We start from the raw sequence: 13,296 nt of genomic DNA on the forward strand, positions 1-13,296 counted from the left end.
TTTTATTTTTCACCTTGTTGATGCTTTGCAAGACTTTTCTGTTTGGTTTACTTTGTTCATAAAATGTCACTTCCTCTCAAAAAAATCAGATAAAGATCTACTTGAAAAATATATTTATACGTATCTGCATGCGGGTATCATCTATTGATTTTCTCATTTCAACTTGATGATGATGCTAATGAGATGTTTTTGGTTGGGTTTCACTCATGCTTACTTGTTTGTAAAGTAAAATTTTCCCTTAAAAAAAAACAGTAAATGACTCTTTTATGTGAAACCATTTTTATACACATATATATGTGGTATCACCTAATGAGATGTTTTTCGTAGGGTTTTTATGCCTCTATCATGCTTGCTTTGTTTTCAAAGTAACATTTTCACTCAAAAAATAGTAAATTAACCTTTTCTTTTTTTTGAATGTACATGAAAATATTTTTATACATATTGCCAACTTAAATATAGGACCAGTAGTACCTTCTGCCAGTGTAGGCATATATTCAAGCTTCGAAGTTCAAGTGATATTAATTCCAAGACTTCAAGCATTAGAAAATGTCAAGGGGCGGGCGAGAATCCAGGGTGTAAATATGGGGGAGGTGGATTCACAGAGAAGGATAAAGTTTAAACATGTATTCTATAGGAAGAAGAAGTCTGGCAGGGATATTATGCCACTTGATATACTGATAAAGTACCCAAGTACATCAAGGAAGCAATCTTGTACCCATCAAATTAGAAAAGGGAAGAAGGCACAAAAACAGAAAATGGTTGAAGAGATAGGAAGCCAAAATATTAGGTGCCTTCCAGACAGGAAGAGGAAAATGATTTTGCATGGCCAACTTGAGTATGCAAGGAGGACTAGTCTAGAAAATACATATCGTCAGCAGAACAGCATGGGGAGGCACAGTGGTGTGAGGCGCATGGAGTTGGATCAAGTCACTTAGTACCTGGCTTGAAAGGATGTAGGCTAGGATTATTAAGGTCAAAAAAGCATGTTTGAAAGGCAAGAATTCATAATACTACTCAGCCTACCCAGACCATGCAGCCTTCCCAGCCTCACCCTCTCCAGCTTATCTAGGGTCAAATTGACCCCTATTAGTCCAATTACCAGTCAAAAGTAAGGAACCCAAAGTTCCCATGGAGCAAGACAATTAAGAAGTGCATTATGAAGGCAATTGTAAGTGGTTTTATGATGTTGTCATGCAAATAGTGAATATTATGAAGCCATGATATCCACTATTGCAACTGTGGAGCCTAGATTCAAGCCCTCAAACACATATGAGCTTGGTGGACCTTGCTTGAATCAGGAGGTGGCCAAGGTTGATTTATTTATGGAGTATTATAAGACAATGTAGCAAAAGGACAAGGGTGACAATAATGTCAGATGGCTGAAAGGACACCAAAGGAAGGAGCCTAATCAATTTTTCGGTACACTGCAGTGTTTTAGAAATCAATGACTCAGGTTTATAAATGCCCAAGACACTCAGACAAGGTATAGTGCCAGGTCTGGCGAATAATCTAAGACTCTTGGCGCCTCTGACCCAAGTCACTTATTCTGATGTGCTTTTTTATTTTGACTATTCCAGATCAGCAGTACGACTCGGAAGAGTCAGCTTCTGGCTCGGGCTTAAGACCCCGACGAGCAAGACCTTAGTTTGGGCTTTTAATCATTAGTTACATTGTCCATGCAGCACAATCTCCCACTTTAGTGGCGTATATGCCTCTAACAAAATCAAGAGTGGGATACTCGATAGTGTGGAGCCATTTGGGGGTAGCATGTAGTTCAAGTCATAATTGATATTGAGGAGGAGACTTATGAAAAAGAGGAAACATTTTGTTTGGAGCACATGCACAGCTCACTACATTGACCTTATGTTGGAAACAATTGGTGAACAGAAGCAAGCTAAGGAATACGTTGAGAAAGGAAGGCAAAGTTCATAAACAATCACCAATGGATCCTAAACAACAGGAGGACATGCACAGAAGTAAGAGATGATAAGGTCAGACATTACTAGATTTGCAATCTCACATTTGACCATAGAGTCAACCCTCAAGTCCCAATTAGGGTGGAAGAATATGGTTGCCTCAGGATCAGAGGAAGGGGTTACATTCACCTATCTCAAAGACTCCAGCTGCAAGAGAAGTCAAAGAATCATCAATAGCCAAAGATTTTAAGATAAGTGTAAGTAAATTATTAGCTTGACATGGGCTTTCCTATGAAGCAAAGGACCGTGCAAAGCAAGCCGCAGGAGTCAATCACAAGTACCATAAAAAAGTTTAGAACATTATCCATGACAAGTGGATTTCTCCACTGCAGTGCCCAATCCATGCAGCAGGTAACCTTCGAAAAATAAATCTTAAGTTGTGATTTATGTGCCTTAGCTTTGTGGAGGGTTTCTTTATTTCACTACGAATATATGGTCAAGCCGAATTCATAAACGTATGTAGGTTTCTTCTTTAGAACGGCATACTACCACATCCCTGATCAAAGCAACCATCCTGAGATCATGTGTCATATGCTCGATATAGGGATACACAAGGAGATTTTAGGTAAAGCCATGTGATAAGAAGTGGCACATAGCTAGAGTCAGTTTAGCTTTCAATTTTTATTAGTCACAGGCTCAAAGAATCATTACTTTTGTGATGTATTTTATTTGATGACTGCACTCTCACTTGAGTAATTTGTCTTCTACTTTTTCAACATAGCAGTAGGAGATACATGGAAATGAGACCCCCACCTTGAAAGAATCGCAACCAGGAAGCAATCAGGATCCTAAGCCAAATATATTCCATAACAAGGTGCAAGCAAAACTGGAGTACACTCCAGCAGATTCACACACCAAACAAGGAACAGGTTGGCTACGACAAAGCTTCATAAATTGGTGAACGTGCAATATAACTTGAACTTAAGGAAAAGGCAATTGAGGGGAGGGTATGATTACAACCATGTACATCTCAATTACAAATTAGTAAAAGATCAGACAAAACAATGGCTAGTGGAGCAGGAAGAATCAATCCTCAACAAGAGGGTGCTTGAAGAAGCGACCGAGCCAATCAATGAGGATGGAAGGAAGGGAGGACAAGGAGACTCAACAAGAGGGATGAGGACAAGAAGATGAAGATGGGTAAGATGACAACACCTCTAAAGACAATGTAAGAAGATAGTGATGGCAACTCCAGAGAACGAGGTGGCAACCATGAGGAAGGCGGTAAGGGTGTATGAGGGTTCGACTAGCCTTGGAGACTTTTGAATAGGGGCTAGCCAACCCACAAAGACATTCAGGGTGCCACCAACAAGATAGCCAGCATGAATATGATCCTCCACAACGTTCATATTTATCGTAAACTGTAGGTGAGGATTTGAGTCCCTCATTTATTTTTCCTTTTTTCTTTTCTTTTTTTTTATCTTTAGCGAAGTGTTTATGTCATTGTCTCTGGACTCCAGTAGGATTTTTATGGATTGGATTGAATGTTGAACTTCTTTAATATGGTGTTGGTACTTGGAAGATTGAAGTCATCTGAATTTGCAGTAGAATCATTAAATGTTACACCATAATTTCATCACATGTATGCCAAATATGACAGGCATCAAAGCAAACATATCTACATATGTAGGTCTGAAAATGGGCAGGTCTGCCCTGTCAGCCTGGACCTAAAAAACTATGGCCTGGGACACAAAATGTGACTTGCCGACCTTGGCTAGTAGCACAACAAGACCAGCCCATCCTGGGCTTTCCCCCCTTAATTTTTTATTTTTAAAATGTTAAGTCTCCTAGGCCAGCCCGGGCCAGAGCCACGCCTAGGCCAGAGGCCCCTCGAACCTGTCTAGGCCGGGAGAGCTTGGGCCAACCCTAGAGGACCTGGGTGGGGCTATGCCCACTGCCAACCCTTTGCATATGAATATTAGCAGTTTATATGTTTTCAATTTTTTCTAAAATTTTCATGTTCTGTTTTTCAGTTTTTTCATAATTTTTTAAGGTTTTTTTCCCTTTTCTTTTTTACTTTTTTGGATTGCTTTCCCCTTTTTTTCTTTTTTGGGACCCAAGCAAGGCTTACCAATTCAACTAAGGATTCAACGAGTTGACCCAAACCAGGCCCTGCCCAGTTCCCAGAGCGAGTTGAGGTTTTTTAACACTGTAACTTACACTGTCTCAAAGTAAAGACCACACCATTTTCATGGTAATTTCATACTGACAAGAATGCAGCCACTTTATTTCCTCTAGAGTCAATGGTGAAAGTACTCCTAAAACATCATGCATGATCAATGAGAAAAATGAAACTAAGTAGTTACCCAAAACTGAAGGAGGAATTGAAATCATATCATGATCGAATGCAAAAATAATGAAAAATGCTGAATAAGAAGCTAGCTAAGGCACAATTTTTTTAATGACCTTTAAACTCTCCATTAGCATTGAAAATCTTTGACCTGTAGTTTGGAGCTCTGCCTTGCCACTCTTGAGGGCTGCACCCTGTATAGAGCCAGAAGAGGTCCATCCTTTGTCACCATCAAAGTAGGCTTTAGACAGATATTCTCTTCTACCAAAAATTCCCTATAAAAATATATAAAAGAATTCAGACAAACTGCATAAGGCAGTAGCATAGATATTTCTAAAAAAGTAATAGAATCGCACCAATAGATGTTTTGCCAAAGATACCTTTAACGGTCTAAATCAACAGGCGGAACAGTTAATAAAAGCAGCAAATTTATTACCGAGTGGGCACCACACTAAAAATGATATTTTTCACTTGTAATCTATCACATTAGCAGCCATTGGTAGTACATATAGTGTAGCTTAACAAAGTCCTCAGAATTATCATAACAACATAAAGTTAGTTGAACATTTCATGTATAATCAAGGCATGCACAATGAATAAAAAGCATTAGATATCCACAGAAGACGAACAGCCCCAAGGACAACATGCAAAAGTTAGTTCAGATAGTTTTGACAGATGCATCTCCTTATAACAGTTGCTCACCAGAGGTTGCAAATGCAGATTGAGGGATCCTTGAATGTTCTTTGAGAGCATATGCAATGATCTTGAAAAGGAAGACAAAAGACCTGTAAGATGTAGAAATTGTGAGAAATATATAGGAAAAATATTATTCACAATATTCCGGAATGGATGCGAGCATGATCTACCATGACTAACAAACACATATAAAGGGATTTCGAACATCATATAAAGATTTGAATTTCTGAACATGTCAAAATATATCCACAAGAATGTGAAAGACTCATTAGCTGATGTCACAATAATATATGAATGCACCAAGGTTTTATAGAAATATCTGAACATACAAGGTAAACCGGCCACTGAATAAAGCAATAGTAAATTAAAATATTCTAAACAAAATGAAAAGGCAAGATTGCATACGAAGCAAATAACAGTCTATCTTCGTAAAACTATTCAAAGTAAAGGACAACTACTTGAAGAAATTATACTAAACATAAAAGGAATGAAGACCACGTTAATAACACTTGCAATTTTTTCTGACAACATTTATCCATTTGAGGTAACTATCAGCACATGACTAGAAGGATTATCAAGAGGAGTGTTCCAAGATTCCAACCTTTCTCCATCATCCTTTTAAGCTCCATTTCCTGTTTCCAAAACCGCATGAAAGTGAACGAGATAGAAGACAAATAAATATTTCAGTAAGTTGAAGAATAACACGCATTTATATAAGCCATCAAAAAGAATGAGATTACAATATAGTATGCCAACCTCCTTGACAAATTTGAAGTTAGAAGAACTCAGGTAAATACAGATCCGAGTCCATAAAACTTCAAGATAGGCAATAATATCAAAAAGAAATAAAGAAGTATTGTCAAAAAGGCATATAAATAATCGAACTTTTTTTTGTCGCATGTCGTTCTTTCTTTCCTGTTTTTTGACAAGCACTGAGTTTATTACATGGCATGAAAAATCAAGTGCAAAGGCAGTCTCACTCAAAGTACATTAAAGGAAGAGGGCCCATGTCATAGACGTCTATGAAGATCAATCCACTCTCTGCATCTCATAAAAAAGATTCAGAAAACATGGGAATGCAGAAGGATCATATTAAACCCTATGATGAGTAAGCAACATTGGAAAATGAGGCTGATTGATAAGAGAATGCATGGTATCATCCTATAATGTCATGATTGAGTAACTGGAAAGTAATTTGCAAGCAAACATTAGAAGAAAAACACACACATGCACAGGGGAAGGTGCTACTTAAAGAAAAAGGGGCAAACACATAAAGGGTTCCAATGAAAATTTCAAGAAATGTGGTCATTGATTTACAGATATCTATTTCGATGATATTAAATTGAACACAAGGGTCTTTCTGTGCTGATAATAACAAACTCTCACCAGCTAAAACTAAACCTACATCAATTCTTATTCAGAAGCCACTACTAGTTTCCATAACCACACTCACCACATCATAAATACATCAGAAAACAAATGATGCAATTCGAAATAGAAGGACTTCACACTAAGAATCAAAAATAAAGTTTTAAAACACTGTTAGAAACATGCTTATCCACATAAGAGACATTCAAGCATAAAACGGCAGTTTATGAGAATTTCAATAGAAGGGAAGCAATTGGAATTGATATGAGCATCAAGTTTTGAAGTACAAAGGACAAAGCCATAGCACAACAAACAACAGAAATTCCAGGCCAAAATTAACACAGAAACAATATTAAACAACAAAAGATTTGACAAAACCATGATTGAAGACTGAAGGAAATACTTGACAAAGCCCTGATGTGAAAACTGTGGCTTTGGCAAGCTCTATTTTTTCTTTTTTCTTTTTTTGGTGAGGGGAGTGGGAGTAGAGAGGAGAGTACAGGGGAAGGACTATCCTCTTGCACGCGTGCCGGCACACACACACACAGTAGGAAACCTGGAAAGCTAGAAGCAAGGGAAGGAGGGTCAGCAATAAAATGGAAAATGTAGGATTACCCATGAAGAGAAGGGGGGGCTGTGTGGCAGGGGCAATTGGAAAGTAAGAAGCAAGGCAGGTTGGGGATCTCCACAAGACACAATCTAGCTTTCTCTCGTGATAGGTTACATATTACCTTTCTCAAAAGTCAAATCTCACCCAACTTTACTCAAGGCTCTATTGAAAGTGCAAGGTTTAGGGTTTAGGATTTAGGCCAAGTAGGAGGAATATGAGGTAATTTGGCTGGCTAGGTCAAGTTGGAGGTTTTGGGTTTAAAAATAGCATTGAGGAAATTGATCGATGCCTTCTAGTCCTAACAAAAATGTAATGGAAAGTTTCCCTCTCGCTTCAGTCTGCCCTCCATCAGATGCACTCATTGCAGTTAAACACCAGTACAGTGAATTTTAGCGTCCCACTACCCATGATGGAGGATCCCTCCACATTGAATGTATGCTTCTGAACTTAAACACCTCACAGGATATGATTGCATTGCAACTCCTCACCCTGAATATTTGTGCGCCTCATTGAGGACCTCAAAGATCTAATTGCATCGATGAGCATTAGGAAATCATCTTTAATCCTCAGGAGGGTTTTAGACATGGTTTGGATATTTAATATGGCAAACCAAACAACAATATCACATGCTAGCACCAAATATCCTTGTTAGGTTGTAAATAATGTATGAAGTTGTTGTTGGCTCACTCCCAATGGCCTAATCAACACTGGATGGCTTTTGGTCCCTAGACACACATATCTTAGGTAGTGTTTGGAGACCATAGAAAGCTCGCCCTCAAACAAATCTGGAAAAAAGGAATAAGAATGGTGGTTGAAGCAATAGTGGATGGCCAAACAAAGAACTCCAGCATCAAAACTATTGTGTTTATAGGCCATTGTGCTGATCCAAATTGCTAATTAATTTGACAACCCCAAAAAAAAATTGTTGGTGATGGCCAGTGGTAAGAATTTCATATTTATGGCATGAATATTGATATGAAAAGAAAAAACTATGGGAGGAGATCCTATATTCTATGACCATCTTGAGAGAATCACCCTTGTCATCTCCCAAATATCATTTCACCCAAAAAAAAATCTCCCAAACATCATCAAATTTGGTAATCCTTGATGCTTCAACCATGACACCAACGCATACTCACAACCATGCCTAAAATCCTTTTGAACTAAATGCATACATACATTAATAAGGGCCTCGCATGCCCTATGCAACAACCCAAGGAGGAAGGGCCCTCTAGAGACATTCTAGCCAGCCATACTGAAGTTATTTAAACCTTATTCGATGCAAGGAATCAACAAAAAATAAAATTAAATGCAGCTCTCGTAATAGATAAGAATCGAAAGTGTTATACTGCATTAATCTTATCACTCCTCTGCAATTAATTAACAAATAACATGACCGATTTGTGCATTTTAAATATTTCAAGAAAGCAAGAAATAATTATCCTCGTATTCAATAGAAACAACTCAGGACAAAAAGGAGAATTAGATAGATAAAAGGAACTATATGAAACTGATGCACTGAACTGAAATTAAGTGAGTACAGAAAGATTAAAAATAATACCTACTTGAAATAAATTATGCAATCAAATGTTGCTGAGTGAATTGGGTAAGAGTTCAGTCGAAGATAATACAATGGGAAGAAATAACAAAACCAACAGAGACTCTGCAAATTATTGAAAAGGAGGGTAAGGGAATGAGAAATAGGACTACTTTTACCTCCTGATTTGTGATGCTTTCTGTGGAAATCCTGATAAACCCTCAAATATCTCTCTCTCTCTCTCTCCTGATAAACCCTCAAATACCTCTCTCTCTCTAGACTTTGGATTTATTTCCTCGTGCAAAGCGCCCCTCTCCCGCCTATTTCTAGTTTGGCTCCCTTCACATGAAACTTCTTCTATTCTCCAGTTCCACACCCCTTAATCTCTCGTCCCCCTAATCTCTCTTCCTATAGGAAAATGGTTTGATAGGGCTGCAGCCCGATCAAAATAAGTAAAGCCTCACCTCATGACCCATTGATTGAAATTGCGATTTAAGTGGTGCAAAAAAATTTAAATCTATCGTCTCGGCTTGAATATTATGGTAGTAAAAAAAATTAAAATTTTAAATATCATCTAGGCTATTCATTTCATGTTAAAAATAAGTGTTTACGGACCCCCAAGATTTGTATTATTTTTTAATTTTAAAATTTATTGTAAAATTGATTTTAGAGCCATCATGATGATTTCCAGTGCAGAAAATGCTTTTCAATTAAAGATTTGAAGTAAAGCTTTATTTTGTTTTCATAAAGCCTAAGCTTTATAGAAATTTCATGTCTTCTATTCTAAATTTGATTATATTCTATCCTTTCAATTACTCCTGCGGGTTAAACCTGGCCTACTAGTAATTCTAGGACTCCAAATTTTGGGGATATAACCTCTTCGAACTTCAATAAAAAAATTCCTAATTGCACCCTCTAACCATTGGAAAAAATAATAATGTCTCTAGATTAAGTATAAAGTTTCGTAAATTTAGAGAGTATGAATGTTAAAAAACTTACCCAATAAAAGAATGTTAAAAAACTCAATATCCATTTTTTTTTAATGAGAATAATCATCAAGTGATTCTAAGGGTGTCACAAAAGTTTAAGATTGAAAAAATTCCTCCCAAGTGGGTCACCTGACGAACGAACGGAGTAAAAGAAAACTATGCTCATTATGCACATACTCTATGTTTTTTTTTCTAGAATATGGTATCACAAGGACCGGCCCCTATAGCAAAAAGCAAAGCCCCACCGCCGGAAATTATAAGTTTTGGGCTTTTGGCTGTCCATATTTAATAACTTTGTGGATCTAAAATAAATTGTAGGAACCTTATGAAACTACATGACATTTGGACTATTTAACTTCTTATCCTTATTTTTTAATTAAGGGATTGTATAGTATAAAACCATCTACCTTTATTAAAAGGAGGTCATAATTACTCGCATCCATTAGATGTCAAATTTGATGCTTTGGGTATGTTACGAAGTCTGAGTACTTTTCTTTTAACACTGAGTCTAGTCAATGACATTCTTACAACCACCTAATTTGAAATTTGACAGAAAATAGTGATGGTAACTTCTTTCTATCAAAAGTAAATAGTCTTTTTATATATTTTTCCTTTAATTAATTTCAAATAGTTCATCATTGTTTGATAAAATTTCAAATAGCGCATCAAATTACACCTCAATATTGGTCTTGAAATTTATCAAAATACACTTAGGGTAAACTATCAAATAGTTTAAGTTTAAAGTGTATTGTGATAAATTTCTCAACAAATTATTTCAAGCCTTGACAATAGTTTATCGTGTGAGATGTCATCGAGACTATCAATTTTCAAGTGATCGTAAATTTGTCATGTCAGTGCTATTTTTGTAGCTTTCACTTTATAATTAAATATAAATAGAGTTTTGGGCAATTGAATGGTTTTTTATGTCAAAAGTACATTTTTCAAAGGGAATTTGAAGTGCAAATTGAATGGTTTTTTATGTCAAAAGTACATTTTTCAAAGGGAATTTGAAGTGCAAATTTACTATTTTGCAAGGTTAAAAAAACGATAAGTGACTTGGAGTGCCCACCCTAGATCAACATATTGGTGGTCCGTGTCACCGATTAGGCCTGATCTGGCCTTTTTTTAAAAAAAATATACTAAAAATAGTTATAAATTTGTTTTTGAGTTAAACAAAATGTGTAGTGCATTATAGACTTCCAATATTTTACAAATATACATAAAACATTGAGATGTTGTTTCTTGTATGAGTATCTATTGATATTAAATTTGATACTAATTTTCATCCAATACATTTACAAATTTTTTATACTCACAATTTTCTAATTATACAAAATCCCAAGTCAAACCAAACATAATGTCCAAGATTCTTATAATCTCTTAACTAAAGCCGTACCTTCCTTTACTGGGTACTTAAAGTTCTAACTTCTTATAGAATTGGAAAGTCCAAGTCTAATTCCACATTTCAGTTGCCAAATGATCCATTAAGGAATATTTAGTATCAGAAAGTTAAGGATTCCTTAGAACTTGAAAGTTCTAATTCCTTGAAAGCTGGAACTGTTGATATCTGGAAGTTACGTAATACTTGTTTGATAACCTATCTAGAAATTCTCAAATGCCTAAATCGGGCTTTATAGTGATTTGAGAAACCTTCCCACAGAGGCCTTATAGTCTAACAAAGCTTCACATAGACTGGGCTTCACATAGAATGAGAGAAAATACATGATTAAAGAAAGAGAAGCTAGAGAGAGAAATGACACGGTTTGAGAAATAAATGATACATTTAGAGAGTAGAAAGAGTCAAAATAAAATGCATGATTAGAGAGAAAGAGAGAGAGAAAATTCGATAAAGGACCGATACATTCACAAAAATTGCAAAGTTAGAAACAAAAGGTAATAGTAGAGATAGAAGAGCGGGAGAAATGAGTAGGAGAGAAAGGACATTGCTAACTAGATGCGTTGGACAAAGTGTCAAATAAAAAAAATGCACATTTAGAAAATAGATTGTCTATAAAGAGACTATTTATTTGTGTGTGTCGTTTGTAGAAGGTTGATGTTCTAAACAATCAAAGCAATGTGCACCTTCAAATAGTATAGAAGATGCTGTTTAAGTATTGGAAAACTTTATGATGGTCTGAAAGTCTACTTTCGCATATAGTTATGATATTAAAGCTTAAAAAACAATGTAGATCAATTAAATCTATGAACACTTTAAAAAATAGGGAATTTGAATACCGGTTGATCACCCTAACCACCTAAAACCGGAACCCACCAGTGGCAGGCTCCGGTTTTAGGTGGTTATGGTGATCAATCGGTATTTAAAAAAAGAATTCAAAATATATATATATATATAAATTCCAAAAAATAAGGAATTTGATTTGTAACGCATTTTTAAATATTATTTACATATTATTTACATTATGGTAAAGATTAAAATTTGTTTGGGTCATTAATACTCATTTTTATATTTTCTCATCTTTTTTAAAAAATCGTAACAATAGCCCTTGGAAAATATAAAATGGATTAAAATCCACTTTTTCATTAAATTTTAACTTCATGTGAATGCGTTTTGTTTTAATCGTTCTTTATATGCTTTTCATATTTTAGTAGATTTTTTTTGTATTTTTTTTATTTTTTTTCAGTACTTTTTTGATCGCCCGAGACTTGTCCGGTTAAAGTGGTTGAATCGGTCGATTTATCGGTTAGGTCGATTAAACCGCTTCCAAGCCCATGTCCAGTTAACCATTTTGATTCAATTTTGTGGATACTAGTCTAGACGATGCTTTTCAATATGTACTACTTTCAATAATTAAAATCTATTTTTTTCTCATGTCCATACATATTGAGGTGGAAATCATTAATTTGAGGATTTTTTAGTATGGAAACAACCTCTTCTAGTCAATTTTGATGTGCCTCTTGATTTGATTATTTATGGCCTCACATTTATATGAACTTTTTCCTTTATCTCTTGTACATGGAGGTTACAACCACCATTATTGCCTCTTAATTTTGAACTTCGTAACTCATCCCATGCCATCCAATTTGAATTTAATAAGTGAGAATGATTGTGACCTCTATGTACAAATGATGAATGGTATATTTGTTAGATAAAGGGTTTAGAGAAAGAGAGAGGGCACAACTAGAGAGGCAAATTTCCTTAAAAATATAAATTAAATGAATAGCATAGGTATGGAAGCTGCATCTTCTTATTCTTTGAGAATCCAAAATTCTCAAAACCAACTTATTATATCAAATAAACAAACAAGTGACACATAAATTAGAATTTGCACCTTGTATTATCTAATGTAGATTGGCCGATAAAATGTTTTATATTTAGGTTGCCAACCTGAACTTTTTGGGTCATAAAAAAAAGGAGAAAGTTCATCTAAGTATGAGGCTATAAACAATAAAATTAGAATGCACTTAAAAAATTTCATTAGAATCCTCAAATTGATCATCTCGACCTCAAGAAGCATGAACATCAGAAAAAAAAATGGATTTCAAGTTTTAAAAATAGTGCATCTTATAATGTATTTTTAAATGGTCGATTTTAAAGATTTTCAAGTTTTTATAGATATATTCGATTTACACTAGTTTTTAAACTTTAAATTTTATAATTAGAAATTTAAACTTTAAATTTTATAATTAGAAATAAAAATATATGTTAAGGTTATCACAAAGATTTTCATTATTGAAGCCACATTTGTCGAGACTATTTGAAGGTGTGCTTTAACTTGATTGTTTAGTACCCTCGGCCATATACAAACCGCACCCTAAAAATAATTTGATAACTCGGTTCTGACCGAGATGTTGAACGCGCCACATGCTCC

The 13,296-nt window shown here is 35.4% G+C and overlaps 1 protein-coding gene across 10 annotated transcripts in view; it reads right to left on the bottom strand.

Annotated features, from left to right (window-relative positions):
* Window positions 1-8,855, bottom strand: part of LOC18434686 (uncharacterized) — a 31,252-nt gene extending 22,397 nt beyond the window's left edge. For 3 of the 10 annotated variants that reach the window (XR_016043424.1, XM_011625272.3, XM_088850518.1), the window contains exons 1-4: window positions 8,657-8,855; window positions 5,564-5,594; window positions 4,969-5,051; window positions 4,383-4,541 (exon numbers count right to left, since the gene is read on the bottom strand). Coding sequence is in view for 9 of the 10 variants with exons in the window: in XM_011625272.3 (XP_011623574.1) it covers window positions 4,383-4,541; window positions 4,969-5,051; window positions 5,564-5,591 (270 nt within the window). In the remaining variant the exon portion in view is untranslated. Of the gene's footprint in view, window positions 1-4,382; window positions 4,542-4,968; window positions 5,052-5,563; window positions 5,610-5,951; window positions 6,004-8,656 lie in introns of all 10 variants that reach the window. The other 7 variants (XM_088850517.1, XM_088850514.1, XM_088850515.1 and 4 more) reach the window with 6 other exon arrangements.
* Window positions 8,856-13,296: the final 4,441 nt, after the last annotated feature.

This window comes from Amborella trichopoda, chromosome 10 (genome assembly GCF_054954075.1).
Source record: "Amborella trichopoda isolate Santa Cruz 75 chromosome 10, AtrichopodaSantaCruz75HAP2 v2.0, whole genome shotgun sequence".
NCBI lineage: Eukaryota > Viridiplantae > Streptophyta > Magnoliopsida > Amborellales > Amborellaceae > Amborella > Amborella trichopoda.